This window comes from Oenanthe melanoleuca, chromosome 19 (genome assembly GCF_029582105.1).
Source record: "Oenanthe melanoleuca isolate GR-GAL-2019-014 chromosome 19, OMel1.0, whole genome shotgun sequence".
NCBI classification, from domain to species: Eukaryota; Metazoa; Chordata; class Aves; order Passeriformes; family Muscicapidae; genus Oenanthe; species Oenanthe melanoleuca.
In genome coordinates, this window is record NC_079352.1 from 5095 (window position 1) to 25217 (window position 20123).

Below are 20123 nucleotides of genomic sequence, written 5' to 3' on the forward strand. Positions count from 1 at the left end.
GACTGCTAGTCCTTCTTGTGGTGAGCGAACAGGGCCAAAGGAGCTGAATACCTTGCACAAATCAGGGAATGGCTGCTCCTATTGCTGCCTTTGGGTGTATGCGACTGCACATGCATCTGCAGACACGTGCCTCATGCATATGCTCTGTTACCTTCTGTCACTGTGATTTCCGTGTTATGATGATTCCTGGTACAAGCAAGAACAATACAGAAAAGTTGCCTGTCAGTTACAAGAAACAACTGAGACCTCTTGGCTGGTAGCCTGCTTGGAGTGGTTGTTTTCTTCAGCTGTTTTCAATAAGATTTGCAAATTAGAACTAATGACCGAGATAAGTCACTAGGAACATAACTCATCTTTTATATTTAGAAGGTTTATCCTTCCTCACTTGCTAAAAAATTGTGATTTCACATGCAGAGTCAGGCTGTGAAACTTCATCTGAGCAGCGATTATACCCATGCACTCAACTGATCCCATTTCAGAATGGGCTTCTGATATTTAAACTATCCAAAATCTTTCTATGCCAAAGACACCTCTTTAAATCCTTGTTGTGTAAGTTCCGCTGGATCGCTTTGCTTTTAGGTTAGTACATTTCAGTAGGTTGTATGTTATATGTGCCTTTGCATGGGGAAATGTGGGGAAGCAAACAGAGTTTATTTTAATTAAATGACATGCTGCTGCTGTTCTAGGACAGTTTTTCTTTTTTTCTAATGCTCCAGACTGATTTGAAAAAGTGGTAACCCCAAGTGCTTAAGGACCTATTGAAACACCATGAACATAAATGCATCCATTGATCTTGGTCTTTGGGTTGTGGCTCAGACCTGAAAAGAGATACTTAATTGCCTGTACTTCAAAAGAAATCTTATTTCCATATGGAGTTTTACTGAAAAAGAAAAACCATAAGATATTGAGACAGAAAGCCCAGTGTGATTTGGGCATTAAATATTTTAAATCTCTCAGTTTAAGCTCTGACAATGAGTGTCATCTTTCCATCTCTGAATCACTGTTTTGAGCCTCACCTGTGCTGTTTACATATCTGTTTTGAAAGGTTTTTGGAGAGTGACATATTCCCATGCTCTGTTCCACCTGCAAGAGCTCAAAAGGAGATTTCAAGGGGAACAGAAAGGTGGGTGTGCTTTTAGACTGTTGAAGTATAAAGCTAATTCCTTGTTTGTGAAAGGACAGAAAGACACAGAAAGTTGTACTTAATTTTTTGGTGAGATTAGGAGATATGTTAACCATTGGTATCTTAACTTGTACTCTAAATTGTTCTAAATGCATGAATGAGAGGCAGTTTTAAAAATACTGTGATTACTCTATAGTTGCTGAGTCTGTAAATAGCAAAATAATTTGATTTGTTTGGCTCTGCTAGACCTAGCCAAGAATAGTTGTTTTTTTTTTCTTTCAAAACATCTTTTGTCAGCAAACTGAAATTTTTTATTCTGTGAAAAAGTAGTTTTCTTTCGTAATTAAAAATATTGTAAAAATGGAAATATTTACTATCCAGGGAAGAGTATTTTCCAAAGAATTACACTATTAGTACCATTATGAGCTATCAGCCTTAATAACCACACAGATACACACACACAGACACACACACAGACAAGTATTATTTTTAGATAAGGTTGCATATGTTAAGAAATTACATGTGAGCTAATGGTAATTGCATTCTGTTATTATTGCTTTAGGGTCTTACACATACTGGCTGTGGCAGAACTCCAAATTTCCCTGCACATTCTAGATCTACAAGCATAGCTTCTTGCTGCTGCGAGAGAGCTACTATTGACAACTGTTAAATGGTACCAAAGAAGTTGTAGCTACCTGACATAAAGTGCTGACATGTACAGGCTACCTGGCGATGAAAATTTGCTTACAATATTTCTCAGATTCCCTTTTATTTTTGTCTCATGCTGCAGTAAAGAATATGCCTGAAAGCGTTCTGCATCGTGTCTCTGGCTAGTTCAACAGAAATTCGTGTCTCATCCCCCAAGCACACAGACTGGATCTGCTGGACGACTTTGTCAGCTTAATACGAGTGCCTGTCGAATTGCAGCCTCCAGTGGGAAACGTTTAAGTGTGATTATGTTGGTTGTAAGTACCTGCCCGTGAAAGCGCAGAAACTTGGCAGTTGGTCTAAGGGTGTATGAGGTACATTTCTGTCTCTGTCCTCGAAGACCGTTCTTTTCTCCCTTTGACTCCGTGTTCCTCGCGAAAGAGACAATCAAATTTCGACATCGCCATCGTTCAAGCAACCTCGGAAGGATTTGGTACTAACCCCTCCTCCCCTCGTTCTGTCTCTCTCCTATTCCTTCCCGATCCACATCTCTCATTGCTCGTTCCCGCTCAGCGGCGCTGCCCCCGCCCCGCCCGCAAGCCCATCGCGCCCGTCCCTCTCGGGCCCTGAAGCCCCCGGGCAGCTGCGAACGAGCCCCGCCCCTTCTCCCTGCTTGTTCCAGCATTGCGTGCCGAAATTCCATTTCCGCCTTTGAAGGAGTGTTCGCCGAGCGGGGCAGACCGCTTCTGTGCTTCTGTGCGGCGGCTGCCCCGGGCCCCGCTGAGCTCCTGCCCGGGAGAACGGGCCGTGCCCGGCGGCGCCGGGCTGGGGCCCGCCGGGAGGCACAGGGAATTCTCGAAGAGGAGAGGCGGCGGCGGGCGGGGAGAGCATCGGGCGTCTGGCGCTAGCCGCTCTCGGGCGTCCCTGCCCGCGCAGCCTGCGCTACGCGGACACCATGGCCGGCGAGATCGAGGATCTGAACGGTCGGGAGGCGCAGACGGTCTGCGACGGCCTGGGACGCTACGAGGACACGCTGCGGGGCGCCGTCCGGGAGATCCATGTGGACATCCAGTTGTTCAAGCAGGGGGTAGGCCGGCAGGTGGAGGAGGTGCTGCGCCTCGCCAGCCCGCTGGCACACGCTGTCTCTGAGCTGCAGCAGGAGAACCGGCGCCTGCGGGTGCAGCTGGAGCGCCTGTCTCGGCAGGTGGAGGCCCTGGGCCGCTCGGCGGGGTTACCGCACGAGTGGGTGAACGAGGCGGCGGAGAGCCCTCGGGCCGGCTCGCCCCGGCGAGGTTCGGCCAGCGGCTCATTCTCCAGTCATGCCAAGCTGGCGGTCACTGGCCGGAGCCAAGTAAGCGGCCAGGGAGACGACAGGAGGGAGGGCCAAGGGCATGCATGACCGGATGCTTCACGGGCATTGCCATACTGCGTTTGCATGGGGTAACGTTTAGGGACACGGGGTTCCTCTCTTGGAGAGAGGGGTCCAGTGGTATTTTGGGAGGTGCTCTGAGAAATGGTCTTGGCTGCGGTATACATTGGAGATCTACCTGATTATGGCTCTGTTTGGTCAGACTGGGATCTCGCTTAGAGTGGTAGCGACTTGTGGGTTCCCTGTGGTTAGAAATAAGAGGAGATGGGGCAGTCTTGGCTGTTGATGTACGTATCTAGGCAAATATTTTTGTATCTTTTCTGGACTCTATTCTGGCGGATCTGTGTGCCAGCAATGCGTGTTTGCCAGTTGGCAGGCTCACAAAAGAGAATAGCTTAACACATAGCAGGCAATAAAGTTTTCCTAAGAGAACATCCCACAGTAAGACAGTTTTGCTGTCCAGCTGCTGTCCCTCACTGCTGCTTCTTGTCCCTGAGAGGTTGACCTAAACTCGCATAAATTTAGTCATTCCTCCCGGTGATAAAACTTCCTGCGGTGTAATTGAGCATTGTAACTCTGTGCATAGAAACCCCTGTTAGTGTAAAGCTCCTCTGGTACTGAGATGTTTTGTTTATTCCTTTTTCTGTGTCTGTCTCTGTGAGAAGAGCCGGAGATTTTGAGCATCTTTGTTATCTGAACCGTTATTTTCTAATATTGCTAGATTATTTTTCATGGTAATTTCATTGGGTAAAAAAAAAATTAATCCAGGGAGTTTCAAGCATAGTTCAGAAGTAAGGACACAAATCTCCTTTTAAGTATAATCTGGGCAACTTTTTGCTGTGACATACTTGAAAGTTGTTATACAGCAGGTCCAAATGCTAGTTTAGGTGGAATTTTAAATGACCATTAGCCACTCTGATTCGGAGGTGAGTCTAAGATGTGGATCCTGGAGCCATACCTGTGCTACTGAGCATTTACAAAGGAAGAACTTTGATTTTTTTTTTTTTTTTTTTAATCTGATTTTGCATCTTGGCAGGAGTTTTATAACTTATGATTTTTCCATATTTTTTGTGATTGAGCATGATGCCTTTGTTAAGAAGGAGGACTATAAGTACTTTAAAAATGTTCTGTTTTAAAACTGTCAGAAGAGTTTCTGTATAACTTGGACAGATGGCTGCAGAGAATCTGCCTGCAGTGGTCAAAGCTGCAGAGAGATAGATAGCTGGCTATGACCACCTGTGACAGTCTAAACAAGTATTACCCACTGGGATCTCTCTCTGGTGGCCTGATGACACCCAGCACCTATGAGTAACTGCATAAGACATGACCTGGGCGTACGTAATGACCTATGTATTTCCAGCAAAGATGGGCCAAGAGAGCTGTGGTTGTTCGGTTCTCTTCAGGAGAAGAGAAGGCTTCAGGGAGTCCTCACTGCAACCTTTGAATACTTTAGGGGGCTTACAAAAAGGGGGATGAGTGACCTGTTTTTGTATCAGCAGATAGCAACAGGACAAGGAGCAATGGCTTTAAAATGAAAGAGGGCAGGTTTAGATTAGATGTTAGGAACAAACTGTTCACTCAGAGGGTGGTGAAGCACTCGTTGCCCAGGGAAATTGTGGATGCCCCAACACTGTCAGTGTTTGAGGCCAGGTTGGATGGGCTCCCGAGCAACCTGATCTAATGCGTGGAAACTCTGAGCATGGCAAGGGGTTGAAACAAGATGATCTTTACTATCCCTTCTGACCCAAACCATTCTGTGGTTCTATAACGACAGGGAGATTACATGATCCAGCAATCACTTGGCATTACATACTCTATTTCTGAGCTATCTCAACTCCTGTGTTTGACAAAGGAAGTCTGTTGTTTTAACTTCTTTATTATTCTCTTATACTTCCTGCAAGTATCCTTTCAGAATAGTGACATTTCAAGGTTGCCTTGATCCTTATCTAGATTATTTTTGTTGTTTGTTTTGTTTTAATTCACTTTGACATAGCCACAGGCACCTGCTGAAGCTGCTAAGGGAGAATCGTTCCCTCCTACCCATTTATATCCAGGCTTACTTCACAAAAGGTTCTATGAGAAGTTCTCCTATTGTTTTTCTTCAGTGCAATCTAGTTTGTTCATAGTGTTCAAGGCTTTTTCTTCAAGTTGCAGGGTTAGTTACAGATAGAGATGTATTGTCTGATGGACAGTGGCTTTCTAGTAGTAGAATTCAGGGGTAAATGTGGTGCACTTCTTGCTGGTGTCTAGCAGGCTTGTTTGCATTTCCTCAAAATTTCATCATTCCCAGTATCTGATGTATCAATGATCTCTATATATGCAAGGAATAGAGTGTGGAATCTTGCCTTTGTGGCAGTCAGTGGCAATATTACTGTTCATCAAAGTGAAGAATCAGTTTCACGTGTCATATGTAAGAAGAAGAGGATGTACTTCTCCTAGATAAAAAGCATTTCTGGAGCCAGTGATTTGTATTGTGACCCTTGTGGTAGCTAGTGGTTTTATGAAAGACACTGGATGACTGAAATCTCTCATTTGAGAGAGAGTAATATCATTTGTGTCTGTCATTCTTCTTGAATTTGACTATGTTGCAGACAAAATCTTGAAGACATAACAGACATGCCCCTTAGAGGTTCAGTGAGGAAATAACCATTGTATTTCTTTTTTATCTTGGGATCTGGTGCTTACTTGTTCTGAATGCATTGAATTTTCGCTACTGGCTTTCGATAATTGCAGCTTCTGGTTGTGGATCTCCGAAGTGAAACTTCTTTGCGGCAAAGGAGGAATTCCAGCAGCCCTACAGCAGTTCTTCATCACGTTGTTGTCACATGAGTTGTACTAATGAGGACTTCATCTCATTTAGTGCAGATATATGTAGTTATCCCTCTGCTATTTATAATCTACATAACCAGCTCTGACAGAAGTACTGATGCTAACTAAACACATGGGTTTGTCAGAAGCTTGGCTTCTCTAAAGCAGATTTTGAAAGTACTTCAGCCTGACACTACTAAATGCACATCAGAATCTGATCCCAAATCATCCCACTGTTCTGTCAGCATATGGGCCTTCTTCGCCATCCTCCAGCTTGGTATCAGTTTCTTCTTTGGCACTGTTAGCCAAACTGTAGCAGTCAGGTTTTGCATGAAATAAGGTAATGCAGCACTTGTCATTGCATTAGAAAGCCAGTTCAGTGTGTTGAATGCTGCATGACCTTTGCAATGACTATGTCATTTGACAATTTTATGCACCCACACCTCCCCAGCGTAAAAAAGTAGACTCATGTTTACAGCCTGCACAGGCATTCTTCATATTCAGGTAATAGTGGCTGAAATTAATGGCTTCCAACTGTATATCTTGGGTACATTCTAGGGAGCTGCACTAGCTATGCTTTACATTTCAGTTCTGCATGAGCAATAATTGTTGGCTGGGATCTCAGTTGCACTAAACACAGCAATAAAAGTTCTGAACCCCTGATTTTGCATTACTTCTATTATTAGTATTTGTTGTCATTTTCTCAGTCCTGGCAGCTAGTTATAGCTGAGTTTATTCATACACATAAATACAAAAGTTTCAGAATTTGGGGGTGGGGGTGTCATTCAGAAATTAAAACATCTGTACACAACTACACAATCAATGAAGCTTTTTGTGGGCTGTGTGTTGGGGGATTTCTCTCTACTAATTGTAGTTGCTGCTTCTTGGAAACTTAACTCAAATAATCATGTATCCATGAATTCAGTTCTTCTTCCTTTAGTTATGCAGCCAAAAATCACATAGTTCCTCACAGTTTAACATGCCCTTTCACCCCCTCAAAAACCCCAGCCCAACCAGCCCAAAAACCCAATCAATCAAACAAAACCCAATAAGCAAAACCACAAACTCCTACTAAACCCACAAAAAAAATTCCTGGCTGATTTTTCTGTAATTATATTGACAGACATGATGAGAATTTATGCTATTCCCAGAAAAAAAGCTATCCTTACAGAACTTACAGATTATAATATAGGTGTAATGTCCTAAAATTTGATTTACTTTGTAATGCTTGTACAATATGTTTTCATAGTGTAATTTCTTTCTGCAGAAAAAAAAAATAATGCAGAGCATTATTCCATGCAATCTCAATCAATTTCTCCGCTGTTACATGAAGTCTTCTGTTTATCACCATCACAGTGGATGGTGATACCTTTATCTAACAAAAGACAACACCTCCTAGGTGCGTGGGGTCTGTTAGGGACAAGTGTGTGAAAATTGATTTAAGTTATGCATTGCCAGGGCTTCATTGGCGGTCTCAGCTCCTGGGGTTAAGTAATTCTTCCCTTCTTGTTTTGTGGTCACTTGCACGAGGAAGACCTGTTCTTGGCAGATGTTCCTGGATATTCTTCTCACTTTTGCTGCTGTTTGAGATTTAGTTGTCATGTCTGTTGTCTGTTCTGACAGAGCGTAGACCTGGATGAGCACCAGAAACCTGAGTTTAGAAGAGTTTTTAGTTCTTCCAACATTGAAAATGGGCATCGATCTTCAGCATCAGGTAGGAAGAGGGCATGAAATGAAGTAGCACTGCTTGTAAAATACCTGATCTTGGCAGTCATAGAGCAGGTCTCACATTTTGGAAGGGTTAGAATCTGCTGTAGTTTCCAGATGGATATTGTCCTGTGACACCAGTACTTTATTTCATAATTAGGATCTTTTAAACTTTGGCTTTACTGTTAAGCATGTACTGTGGTGCTTCATAAATTAGAGGCTATTGCTGCTGCGTTAACTTGAGACACGAGCGATAAGGCCGCTGTGCTGTGTGCCATTGTAGTCTTACATCTTGCAATTCACCTATCTGCTTCCATCACCCTTCAGTGGAGGAAGGACTTACTATCTCCACTTCAGAGGAAGTCATACATTGCTTCATTAAACCATGAAAAGAACAGAAATGCTGCTTCCTTAACCAGGGCAGGAGACTGGGGGTGAGGGCTGCACAGAGGAAGAGAAGCTTACCAAATGCAAGTGCTAGTATATTAATGATCTGAAGACATTGTTCCTGCTGAGATTCACATAGAGGAAGTGTGATCGCTGCAAGATCACTTGCGCTAAGGTTCTTTCTGCTGGTAAATAAATGATCCAATGGTACAATGTTTCACATGGGAATAAGTCCAATGACTTGTAAAATAGAGTTGTTGCATGGACATTGATTTGTAACAAAATTACAAACAAATTTACTTCCTCTCTCCCATTTTTTATTCAGGTCAGGCAAAAGTTGCCCGTGAAGTGACCTGTTTTCAGATGTCAGAATCATCTTCCCCTGAAGCCCATGCCCCTGTAGTCACCTTACAGATGCCCCACCTTCCTGTTACTGCAGTAACCAGGACACTTGAGAAGTTTTCAGGAGAGAACATCTGTCCAACAGGAACAGCTAATACATCTTGCCTGCTGGGGCAGGGCAAGAGCACAAATACAATGGGAGTAAAATCTTCCAACCAGCCAGGTAAAAGACAGAAAAATGACTTGCTGAAGCTGCATCCTGTTTCTTCAACTGGTTCTATGAGTATTGTCCTGTGACCTAGTGGTAATTATGAAACCTTGCTTCTATGGCTATATATCTTGTTGTGGGACACTCCAGTTTGGAATATTAACTGGAGCTTTTGGCTGTAATGTCACATCTGCAGAGAATTTTTGTGCCTAATGTAGTTGAGTTTTTAGTGAAGCATATCTTACAGCACAGTTACTGAATTCAATAAGTTACTGAATCTCTTAAACATGTCCAATATTTTCATGAAATTTGTAGACATTTTTAGTGCTTTGAGACTTGATGCCCTGTGAGAAGTTTGGCAGATATTTGGCTAACAGGTTCCAATACTCATTTGGAGGAAAGAATGACTGACAGCAGACTGACACGTATACATCCATCAGTGATTGCAGAATCTTAGTTCTGTTGAAGCTGAGTTTAAAAAAAAAAATCACATTGAACCCATTAATCCTTGGCTGTGACACTTACAAATTGGTCTATATATATGGGTGAGGAATTACAGAAGGAGACCAGATGGGATTGCTAATAAGAGATAAGGATTATTTGCAGATTAGTCTTTCAGTTTTTATCTTACTAAAGCTGAGAGTGTAGCAAACACTTCCTTTGGTTTGTTTTTTTTTGTGCAGATACGGTGAAGGACTGGAATTCAATTACAATGAGAACAATGTATTCATCTGCCACTGGGGGCGAGTGTTCCTATCTTCATGCCCTTATGCAACAAAAATTGAGAGTGATTCCACGCTTTTTGGGGGATTCAGATCTGAGCATGTAGTTTTGATTTGTAGGTACATGGTAATACTAATATTGCTAACAAGTCTATGTGCAGACTCATAAAATCATGAACACTTGTTCTACTCCATCAGATTCCCAATCAGTTCAAAATGAGGGGTACTTACCCTTATTTGCACGGTGATGTACATGTGCACTGTTAGGCAGTCTCTGCAGCGGAAACCATAGTGCCACAAAAGTGTGTCAGGTGGACAGCTTGAGCAGTGAGGATCTTAGCTGATCAAGTGAAAACTGTGGCTGTACACAAAGTAACGCTGTTGGAAGGTGGTGTTCTCACCCATGTATATTGAAGCTAATTACGTTAAGCAAGATAGAAGTAAGGAGTCTCCTATGTAATATGAGTGTGGCAAAGGACAAAATACTTTAAGGATTTCTGATTTCAGTTGAAATAGATGAGTTGAGCTTTCTCCAAAAGTACCTCTGATTGCTGTCACCAAGTGGTTATTGTCTGCAAAGTGTACGAGCATTTCACAGTGGTCTCAAGTGTCAGTTTATTTAGCAAAATACATAGCCTTTCCAGAATAAGGATCACACTCCTTATCTGAAAACATCTGAGATTTGCATAAATATCTGGCTATTGTTAGTGGTCACAAATGTGTTACACCTGTAAGCTGGCATCTACCAGTGTGTTTTACATGTGAAGTGTAGTTGATCTGGATCACTTCTATAAGAAGAGGGGAGAATTCTGCATTTTCAGAGGGTGACTTAGGCAGTGATCAGGTTGGATTGCTTCTAAGATGCCAGTCCTTCGTGTATAGAAGGAGTGTTTATGCAACAAGTTTTGGTTTTAGTATGTTAAAACTGGGCAAGACACTCCACTGTTTCACATTTATAGAGCATAGCTGGAGTGACACAGAGCTGAGCCCTAAGAGGCAAAGCACAAAAGGTAGAACCTCAGGGGTGGAGGGAGGAAGATGCAAAGTTGGTTTGAAGCCACATTTGCAACTTGGAGTCTGTTCTGCTTTATAAAGCAGTGTGCCCTCCTGTAAGGTCTGCACAAGGGTCTGAAGTGATATGCCCTTCTGAGTGCAATTTTATCAAAGACCTCCTCTGAGTCCTTTCTGGTACACCTACACTATCCCCACTGCAGTGCAACAATTTTACAGAGGAATTGAAATGCTGGGGAAAATCCTTCTCCAGCTTGTTAGCTGATATGGAAGTTAGAGACCTGCAGCTTTACAGTGTGGTGGCTAAAAATCAATGCATGCCTATTCATCAGTAAAGCAAATGAGGAAAGTTTCTGTACTAATGTATCTTTTCTGTTTTTATATAGAGAATGCTACTTCTGTCACCAAGTCTATTTCAGCTGTGAACTACGGGCTGCGTAGTGGAGCCAAAACTGGTGAAAGGTATGCATTTTTCATGACATTGTTTTGGGCCATTGTGGTCAATATAGTCTCAAGGGACAGGCGTTCTGCTGACTTGGAAAACAGGTGAATCCCAGATGCTGTATTTTAAGCATCTTATGTATAATTGTACATTAATCTACTTGCCCCATAATCTCTTACATTAACGTAGGTAGTTCATTTAATGTATGTACTATGTCCATCAACATGTAAATGAGCGTATTCCTCTTAACCACATTTCTACTTTTGAGGAACAACCAATCAATAACTACTGGAATAATCACACTATCTGTACTGAAACCACCCTAGTGATGTACTATACTTAGTAATTTTCATTCAACAAGCAGTGCTTATATGCTGAATGTTCTCAGGTGAAACATACCAGGTTATTTATTGATTGTACTTCTCATGTATCATGTTGTATGTATCATGCTATATGTCTAGTTTGAGGACCATTCATTCCCCTAAACCCCCTGCACAACTTGCTCTTTTGTGCCTCTGACTCCTGTATCAGGGCACTATCCCTCTTAATCCTCACACCTTTCTTTTCACGAGACACCCAGTAGGCTGTACATCAACATCGCACCTGTGATTTTAGCTTTGGAAAGCCGTAGCACATTTGGCTTTTCTTTGGGGGGAGGTTTCTTCAGGCTGTCCCACCAGTGCACTGAAAAACAAGTGAGTCACTGGTGCTATATTTTAAGCCCATTAAAGGCTGTGAGCTTTCTGCTGGGCTAAGTGGAACAGAGATGAGAAAAGACAACATTTCATAGAGCAGTTTCAAGTAGAAATAACTGTGGATTTCTGCATTGTTTTAGTCTTAATCAGTAAGACTTTCAGTGCCTGATAGTGGTGGATTTTTGTTAGGTGGTGGAAGTTGTCAGGCTCTTTGAAAACAGTTTTAAAAATACTCATCTGTGTTGAAATTAATACTTCAGGCTTATTTTTTGAAACCAACATATGATTGCCATCAAGTATCCTTAGTTTGGCTAGCCTAGAGTTTAATTTGTAGATAAATGCATTGCTGAGGACTACTACACATCCTTTATTAACTCAGAGTTGTAGTTGCTTAGAAGAGGATTACATGGTACGCAATTACTCCTGGCATATCCAGACATCCTTTAGCACGCAAAATATCCATCAAGAAAAAAATAGGAAAGAAGAAAGTTTAAACCTCTTAAATTAGGCTTGTATCTGCCTTGAAAACAATCCCAAATTAGGTACTACATTTCTTCCGAGGTAGTTCCAACATCAGCACTTCACTACTTGAGTCATGATGCACTGAGCTCTCTTGAGAACTTGGTGTCATACCTAACCTCCATCTGTACCAGAAATTAATGCGTGACGCTGATGTTACTGTTCTTTGCCTGTTCCCCTATCTCTGTGATAGGGAATATTTCCAAATGCAATGTTTGTCTTACTTCATTAATGCTGATGAAGCAGTATATGGCTCAAACAAATTATAGTATATAATCCTATATTTCTCAATCAAATTTCCATCTTGCAGTCAGTAAAGCAACACTGACAGAAGCTCAGAATTCTGTGCACTGTAAGTAAAAATTTCAAAACTACTTCCTGAAACTCTTCAAGTTTCATTTAAAAAATACCACAATCTCCAGGAACCCTGAAGTTGGAAACTGAAGGGATTTAGTGCTCCTCTTTGGCCACAACAGTTTTTCTTGTCATATTTCTTTTCTTGAAGGTTTTTAATTGTTGTTCTGCTCAGTGCTACAAAATTCTTGTGGCTTGTCCGGCTGTGTCTTATTTGTAACATTACCTTAGGGACTTCTGTACTTAAGTGTTGGTGGTTGCCAATAATAATTTTACTTTTATTAAAATTGCTTTTGACTCATGCAGATCCTCTTGAAATGGATCTTTTGGAAGGTTTAGAGACAACAGTTGAACCTTTATGCTGGCTCTTGTCACTGCAGAGAATTACTCTTTTGTTTACCACATACTTTTCATCTTCTGGTTCTGCAGTGCCATTGACAGTTACTGTGAGGTGAGCCCCAGCTCTCACTCACCTCCTCCTGCTGTACATCACCAAGTTGAAAGGAGGCGAGAACTGGTGCGGTCTCAGACGCTCCCACGGATTACAGGAACGCAGGCCAGGAAAACACTTTTTGAGAAACTTGAACATGAGGATGGAAAGTACGTCACAGTCCTTGTCTCTAGAACGGTTTGTTAATGGGAAACTAATTTCTCAGTTATTACCAACAGAGTACAGCTGGGTGGGAGAACTCTCTCAGTGTCCTCAGAGCTGAGGGACAACATGAGCTAACTTAAAGGTATATTGATTTTACAGACCAAGCCTTTTAAATTCACAGCTACAGATTCCTCTGACTTTGGAGTTGTTCAGCTGAAGTAGCGGGTGCCTTTCATCAGGAAAGAGTTCTGTGATCAGGAAAGAGTTCTGTGAAAGCCATCTTCTCCATCATTACAGGAGACTGTGAATATAGTGACTTTCTGTTGCCATTCATTGAGGATCAAAAGTATGGGTGCTTCTTGATGGAAGTATGATTTAAATAAAAGAGGGCTTAGAATTCTGGCTTTAGTTTAATAAAAATCAGCTTTTCTTGCAGGACCAACAAGTCGACGTTTCAGCAACATTTTTCTCAAATATCACCTGGACAGGGGCTGACATGGGCAAAGTTGCATAGATGTTCCTGACAAGTAGGTTTAAGTTTGTCTAGAATGTAATTTAATCTGTCTCTGTTCATTTTCCAGAGGAAAAGGAGAATCCAGAGCTAAGCTAAAGCGGTCGCTGAGTTTTGGGGTTGCCAGTGCTAGCAGCATTAAACAAATTCTGTTAGACTGGTGTCGCTCAAAAACCATAGGATACAAGGTGAACATGTGCTTTCATATCTCTCTTTTGTTTTCAGGATAACTTGCCAAAATCCATGCTCAAAAAGTGAATGTTAAATATGCTAGAGAATGAGTTAACTTCCTCAAGGTCATAAATTTTTGTGTGGGTAACACCAACATGGTTTGCACAGGCAGTACTTCAAGACAGTCAGTGATTGCATGAATGAGATTCTGTATGTCTATTAAAGCAATGCATTAGTGTTTTTCTGAAAGCCTCCAGACTTTTTTTTCTTAGATGCAGGCTGTAATTTTTGCATTCACATTATACATGACAAGTTCTGAATACATGGAGACTATGGTCATTTTGCTACATGCAGGCCAAAGTACTCTGTTAGTATTTGACATGAATTTGTAGTAAGTGGTTGAGTTTGAATTACACTGTAAGTTTTTATGAGGTAGCATCAGTGTAAGTAGAAGAATACAGCAGTTGAGATTTTATTCATTTTATCTGGCCTTAAACTGCAATTGTCAAAGAAATATAGAGCTTTTTTTCTAGGGATTTTGTGTGTGTGTCTGGTATGTTTTTCAGTGTTCCTAAACGTGCATAATTATTACTAAACTGTACATTATAGTATAAATAAGCAGAACTAATTAAAACTATGCTTAATTGCTTACCAGAAAAGCTGGGGCTTTTTTGATGGGAAAGCAGCATGAGACAAGAGCACACTGATGTTTCTTTTCAGTGTGGCATTTGAAAGTAACAATAGGTTTTGTTTTAAGAATTCAGTTTGTCCAGTAGGTATGATTTTTCCTGTGTTTCTACCTGTGTGTAAACAGATATTGAATTGGGCAAAGCATGCAAGCATAGTCTTTATTTAGTGTTATTCACAGCCACAAAATTAGCTGTCCTCCAATTTTAAATCCTCCATAGGGTGATCATGTTTATATATATGCAGTGTCCTTAGTTTCCACAGATACTGAGCTGGTACATTGGGCCTACTCCAGAGCTCACTGATATTGATGAGATTCTTCATAGTATTTTCAGTGGCTTTAGATCAGGGACCTTGACTATGTGCCTGCTTTACATCTGGGTATTTCAGGCAAAAAGCTTTCATTGCTGAGTGTGCCATTTTTTTCCCAGAATGTCAACAATGAAGTGGATATACAAAGATGGAAAGTAAAAAATAAAACCTGTGCTCTTGCTGGTGGGAAAGGATAGAAAACTGCATTGAACAAAAGCAGCTGCTCTTATTTGTTCCCCTGTGCTGCTTTAATGTGTACTTTTTTCATCATGACAGCACATTGATCTCCAGAACTTCTCCTCAAGCTGGAATGATGGGATGGCATTCTGCGCTCTTGTGCATTCTTTCTTTCCTGAAGCTTTTGATTATAATAAGCTTGACCCAGCTAATCGCAAGCAGAACTTTGAGCTGGCCTTCACAACGGCCGAGTGAGTACATTAGCTCTCTGTGAAGTGCTCCCAGTTCACAGCAGTGAAGAGTTTAATTATTATTCTTTTAGACTCTGTATTGATGCCTTGAGAGGCTACCTAGAGCAAAGGCTGGACAGTGTTAAAGTAATAAAGTCGGTATTTATTATGAAGGCCTTCAAAGGATACACCTTGGGCAGTGCAAGAGCCTGGATGATGGATCACATGTTTTCATACTTTTGGTCCATTTACATATTTGGGTTAATTGTCTAATTACAGCTTCATGTTACGAAGTCCCCTCTTCCCAGTTTGCTGTCCTCAGTTTGCTTTTGTTTGCACTGGGCCTGAAGCTGCAATGGTGTCCTTGGTTCTCAGGATGGAAAAGCACTGTTTTGTCTAACTAAGCTGTGTAGAGAACTTGCTAACATTTTATATCAAGTTCAGAGTTATATACTAATGCAGTACAGAATCTGGATAATATGAAGGCTAAAACTTAAGGCATCAGTATCAATAGCTTTCATGTATCATGCCAAAAAGATAAAGTTCTGCAGAGAGAATGCATAGAACAGGTGGGAGACTTCAGCTCTGACTGTTTTGCTTGAAAAAGAATTGTTGAATTCTGTGTAAATAGAGATCAAGGCTGAGAACTTCTCAGTATCTCAACCACCTAACTGCATTTCTGAAAACAGGCAGAGCTAATACCCTCTGTCACATTATCCAGATTCTTTTTTATGCCATATGGCAGGCAATTAAATGCTGACTTGTTCAGTATCAACATGATTCTTACGTTAACACCTCTCTGTGTGGTATGCAGCTCGGTTTGGTACACTTTTTCCAAATGACAAGAGGCAGTAGGAATACATGGCTAATGTGGTAACAAAGAACTGGATTTGCCATTCAGAAAAAACCTTTCAAATTTCTTCACATAATGTTGTTTCTCTTTATTACAGCCTCTAGCAAACAAATTAATTTGGGAATTACAAGTGTCTTTTTAAGTACACGTATATGCATATATTTAAAAAATGTGTTGCTTCTCCTTGAGTTGAAGGAGATTCTGTGATACTTTTAGGTGATTGATCTCTAGAAAACTATCTACAACTCTCAAAGGAAAGCTGCAGTGTTCTTCTACCTCAGTTTATGTAAACAGTAAGTTTAGGGGAGAACAAAAGACACCACGAACACAACACTAAGAAAGACTAGGTAAGAGGTATCTAGAGAAATTACTTTTCATAGCTATGATTGCCTTTAAACTGATTTATTCAAGTCTTCAGTAAAGGCTATTTTCTCAGTGATTGCTGTTCACCCCTGTCCTAGATGTACTGATAAAATTGATTCCTGCCCTTGTGATTTTTCATCTTAAGCCTCTGTTCCTTTCTGCTGCTCCAGATCACTCATATCCTGAAGATTATGGGGGTGGTGGAGAACAAACAATTCACAGCCACATGGGCCTTCATCAGCACATCTCATCTCTTCCTTAGTTTTTCCATTCTCTTGGAACTCCCTATATATTAACCAAAAACTGAGACATGGGCAGAGTAGTGCAAGATTGGGCTACATGCTACCGGTAAAATTAATGTGAATGATAGTGAAAAAAGCCCCCCCACTCCAGAGCTTTAACTCAGATCCCAGTATAAAGCAAGAGAGAGGAAAGAACAAGAATATCCCATGGTCATAAAAATAACTATGTTTAGCCTGACCCTGCTCAATTCATTGTGAAATGAAGTGCTGCCAATAAACCTCAGGATTTCTTAAATGTTTCAGTGATGCTCAGATCAGAGCATCAAATGAATCTTGGAAGCAGTTATGTAACTCTTGATTTGCTGTGTCTGTTTTATTGTTAATACAGGAAAATGGCTCACTGTGACCGTCTGATAGAAGTGGAAGACATGATGGTAATGGGTCACAAGCCCGATCCCATGTGTGTCTTCACCTATGTGCAGTCACTGTACAGTCATCTACGACATTTTGAGTAAAACCATCAACACCTCTCCAGCCAGAAGGGTCAAGTACAGCATGGGAAGAGTGACATTTTGCAAATAGAACACAGTATTATTTCTTGCTTTTTACTGTCCCTTTGCTTACATTCAGCTGTGTGGATGGCTGACTGAAGTATTGCTGAGCAGTGCCCTGAAGTGTTGATCACATCACTATGTCAGTAATACAGAAATAAGTTTGAAAAAGACAAAAATACATTGTTAAAGGCAAATACTGTCATTTTGGTGCTAGTAGTAGATTGGACTTTTAAATGTTTAAAGATCACAGGAAGCAAATTTGCTTCTCCTGTCTCTGTAAGACTGGGGACAATTTTATGCAGCAATTCTGCTATGAAGGTCCATCTTAAAATGGAGGTAGAACTCCAGAAGACAGCACGTTCAGTTTCACTTCTCTGTTGAGCATAGTGCAAAAGAAATAGCAGATGAACAAGAAAGATTCTTTTTAGCAAATAATAACCTTGAGTACTCAACAATTAGGGCAATAATTCCTCCCCTCCAAACCTACCTGTCCACTCCAGCATACATACACAGAGATCAAACAGGCATTGTTTTGTTCCCTTAAAGCATAAAGAGAGCATAACCTCTTGTCTGATGAGTGTGATGACAGACTACTACGTTACATAATGGCGTTTGTCTGTCATGGTCAAATCTAATTGCAGTTGCTGACAGGCATGCTAAAGCCTCTCCCGGCAGTCCTGGATTAATTTATTGATAGGAATAGCAATAGCTGGGACTGTTCTTTATCTGAGATTGCGTGCTTGCAGTGTTTAGGATTGCGCGAAAGGTAGGAACTAGCAAGGTGCAAAAACCTTTGAACAATTGTAATAGAAACAAGCCTGTAATGTGCTTTTACTTGGACTCGAGAAGAGCAGCTCTTCAGTGTGGACAGGAGTGAGCCCTTTACAGTTTGTTCAGTACAGATGCTGATTCTGAGGTAGATGAACAATACACAAAAAATATGGAAGATGTGTGACTTTTGAAGCAGTTTCAAAAGCCTTGCACTAGTTTCAGTTTTCAGTTAAATTAGCATTAAAACCACTGTACAATTAGATTATTCCAGATTTACTGGACTAAAAAAAGCCTTCTAAAATTATTTCTTTCATAAGAACAGGCTCATAGAAACTAAAAACTGAAAGCCACTAGTCCTCTGCTCATGCTTGATAATGTTTTTTAACCTGCCCTTGTGCTTTTTGTAGATATTTAGAAAGATGAATTTGCTTCTGTATTGATGACCAGTTATAATAATTTATGTCAAGCATTCTTCCGATTTATTGCATCTTTTTAGAATGATGTGACAACCAAGCAAAAGCAGTGAAAACCACAGAGAGCTTTTACTTAAAAGGTTTTTGTTCCAGTTGTTATTCTGTGTGCTCTGAATTTCAGTTTTAAAAGTACATAAGTTCAATTGCATTTCAAATATGATTTTAGTGCAATCTCCCTTTCTAATCAACTTTACTTAAGAAACCATGAATTAAGCAACCACTTTGTTAGCATTAAAGTGCCATTGCCTTCTGTTTTTTACTTTGTCTTGAATGATTATAATTCTGAGAAGTAAGTGTGCTCCTGTAGCTCTACCAAATGTACTGTAAGGATAAACCCGTTGTACTTACGTTTTGGAGGAGTTTGGATTAAGCACAATGAGAAATCTGTCCAAAACTGGCATACGCAATACACTTATTTACATTCTTACAGTAGAATACTTTTTATTGAGTAGCAAAGGCAAGTTCCATCATTACTACCACAAGAGGGGCAATACTGGCTTAATACATCGCATCCCTTCACAGTCTGAAGTCATGGATGATTTTACTGTGTGATGTGAGTGCTGAAGACACAGGTAAGTGCTTGGCCAATTTAGGTCTAATACTATATAATTATATAAAGGAAGTTTTAGAATGTGAAATTATTGCCAGTTCACCAGGGTGAATCTACATACTTTCCGTAATTTATCTTGTTTTTGCAGCTACACACTAGGTATTTTTGTACAGGTTTTCTAAAGTTTTCCCACTTCAGAGACATGAGGGTAAAGATACCTAGGATTTACCAGCCACCTCTTTGCAAGGAAGATTTTAAGCTGAGTTGACCTGTCGATGGTTTGTGTGTAAGGGTTAGGGAGATAGTGCTATGACATACTTTTAGAAAAACTTAAAGCTTTGTGCATTAAGAGATCTGCTCTTTATGGATAACCTCAACTATTTGATTGTATGATTAAATTGAAATTAAAGTATATAATGTATGCCCCCAATTGATTTTTCAGTATTTTTATTTTTTAAAAAATGCAGTGCACGTGTGTATATATGTCAGTGTGTTTAACATGAATGATAAAAGAACAATCTATTAAGTTGGCGTAGTATATATTTTACACAAATGGACTGTTTATTAACTTTTCTAATGCTTCTATATTATATCTAAAATATATCTATGGTTGTTTATTGGCAGCTCGATCCTACTTTTAAAGGCTAAATCAGTTTGTTCTGTGCAATAGTTTCAAGATAATGTCAGCAGAGACATCATCTGCTTTTTAAGACTATGCTTCCTACAGCAGGAAAGTCCTTCTCTTTTAAAGTACAATAACTGGATGAATGTCTTTCATTGCTTCTTCCTTTGTGTGATATTTCCAATAAAGTGTTTACTCTAAACATATGCTCAAACTCATGCAAACTCTTTTATATGTATTTTAAATATATGTAATTACATATAGAACTATCCCAAAGGTTTAACCTTGTATCATTAATTTAAACCCAGCCTGGCTTACAGAGGTAGTTTTATAGTGTCCAAAATAAAAGATGGGATTGCTTTGTGTAACATGCATTCAAAAGCCATTTTTGGTTATGCTAAAATACATCTATGTCTACATAAAGCCTCAGAGGAGTTAACATAGAACCACAAAATATTCTGCGCTGGAAGTGACCCACAAAGATTGTCAAGTCGAACTCTTAAGTGAATGTCCCATATGGGGATCAAACTCACGACCTTGGTGCAATTATAGCACCATGCTGGAGCATACTGATCTAACAGTTTGGGCTGGAAGGGTTTGATCACTGTGGTGGTGATCTACTCCAATTTCCCTCTACAGTAAGCAGGGATGTCCAACCCAAGCCATTCAATGCCTCT

At 40.5% G+C, this 20123-nt stretch overlaps 1 protein-coding gene across 2 annotated transcripts; it reads left to right on the plus strand.

Annotated features, from left to right (window-relative positions):
* The first annotated feature begins 1610 nt into the window (after nucleotides 1-1610).
* Nucleotides 1611-19814, plus strand: SMTNL2 (smoothelin like 2). Of its 2 annotated transcripts, none has more exons than XM_056506342.1 (8): nucleotides 1611-3122; nucleotides 7572-7662; nucleotides 8368-8607; nucleotides 10712-10787; nucleotides 12765-12935; nucleotides 13512-13629; nucleotides 14888-15039; nucleotides 16865-19814. In XM_056506342.1, the coding sequence occupies exons 1-8, from the start codon at nucleotides 2727-2729 to the stop codon at nucleotides 16989-16991; spliced, it is 1371 nt and encodes a 456-aa protein (XP_056362317.1). In that variant the 5' UTR covers nucleotides 1611-2726; the 3' UTR covers nucleotides 16992-19814. The 2 variants fall into 2 exon arrangements, with proteins under 2 accessions (XP_056362317.1, XP_056362318.1); XM_056506343.1 differs by having other exon boundaries at nucleotides 1613-2858.
* Nucleotides 19815-20123: the final 309 nt, after the last annotated feature.

Excerpts from the sequence above, each read along its gene's own strand:
- SMTNL2 (XM_056506342.1), top strand. The coding sequence starts at position 2,727 with ATGGCCGGCGAGATCGAGGATCTGAACGGTCGGGAGGCGCAGACGGTC. Across the intron at positions 7,663-8,367 it reads GCATCGATCTTCAGCATCAG|GTCAGGCAAAAGTTGCCCGT; the intron begins GTAGGAAGAGGG and ends TTTTTTATTCAG. Across the intron at positions 12,936-13,511 it reads CTTGAACATGAGGATGGAAA|AGGAAAAGGAGAATCCAGAG; the intron begins GTACGTCACAGT and ends TTCATTTTCCAG.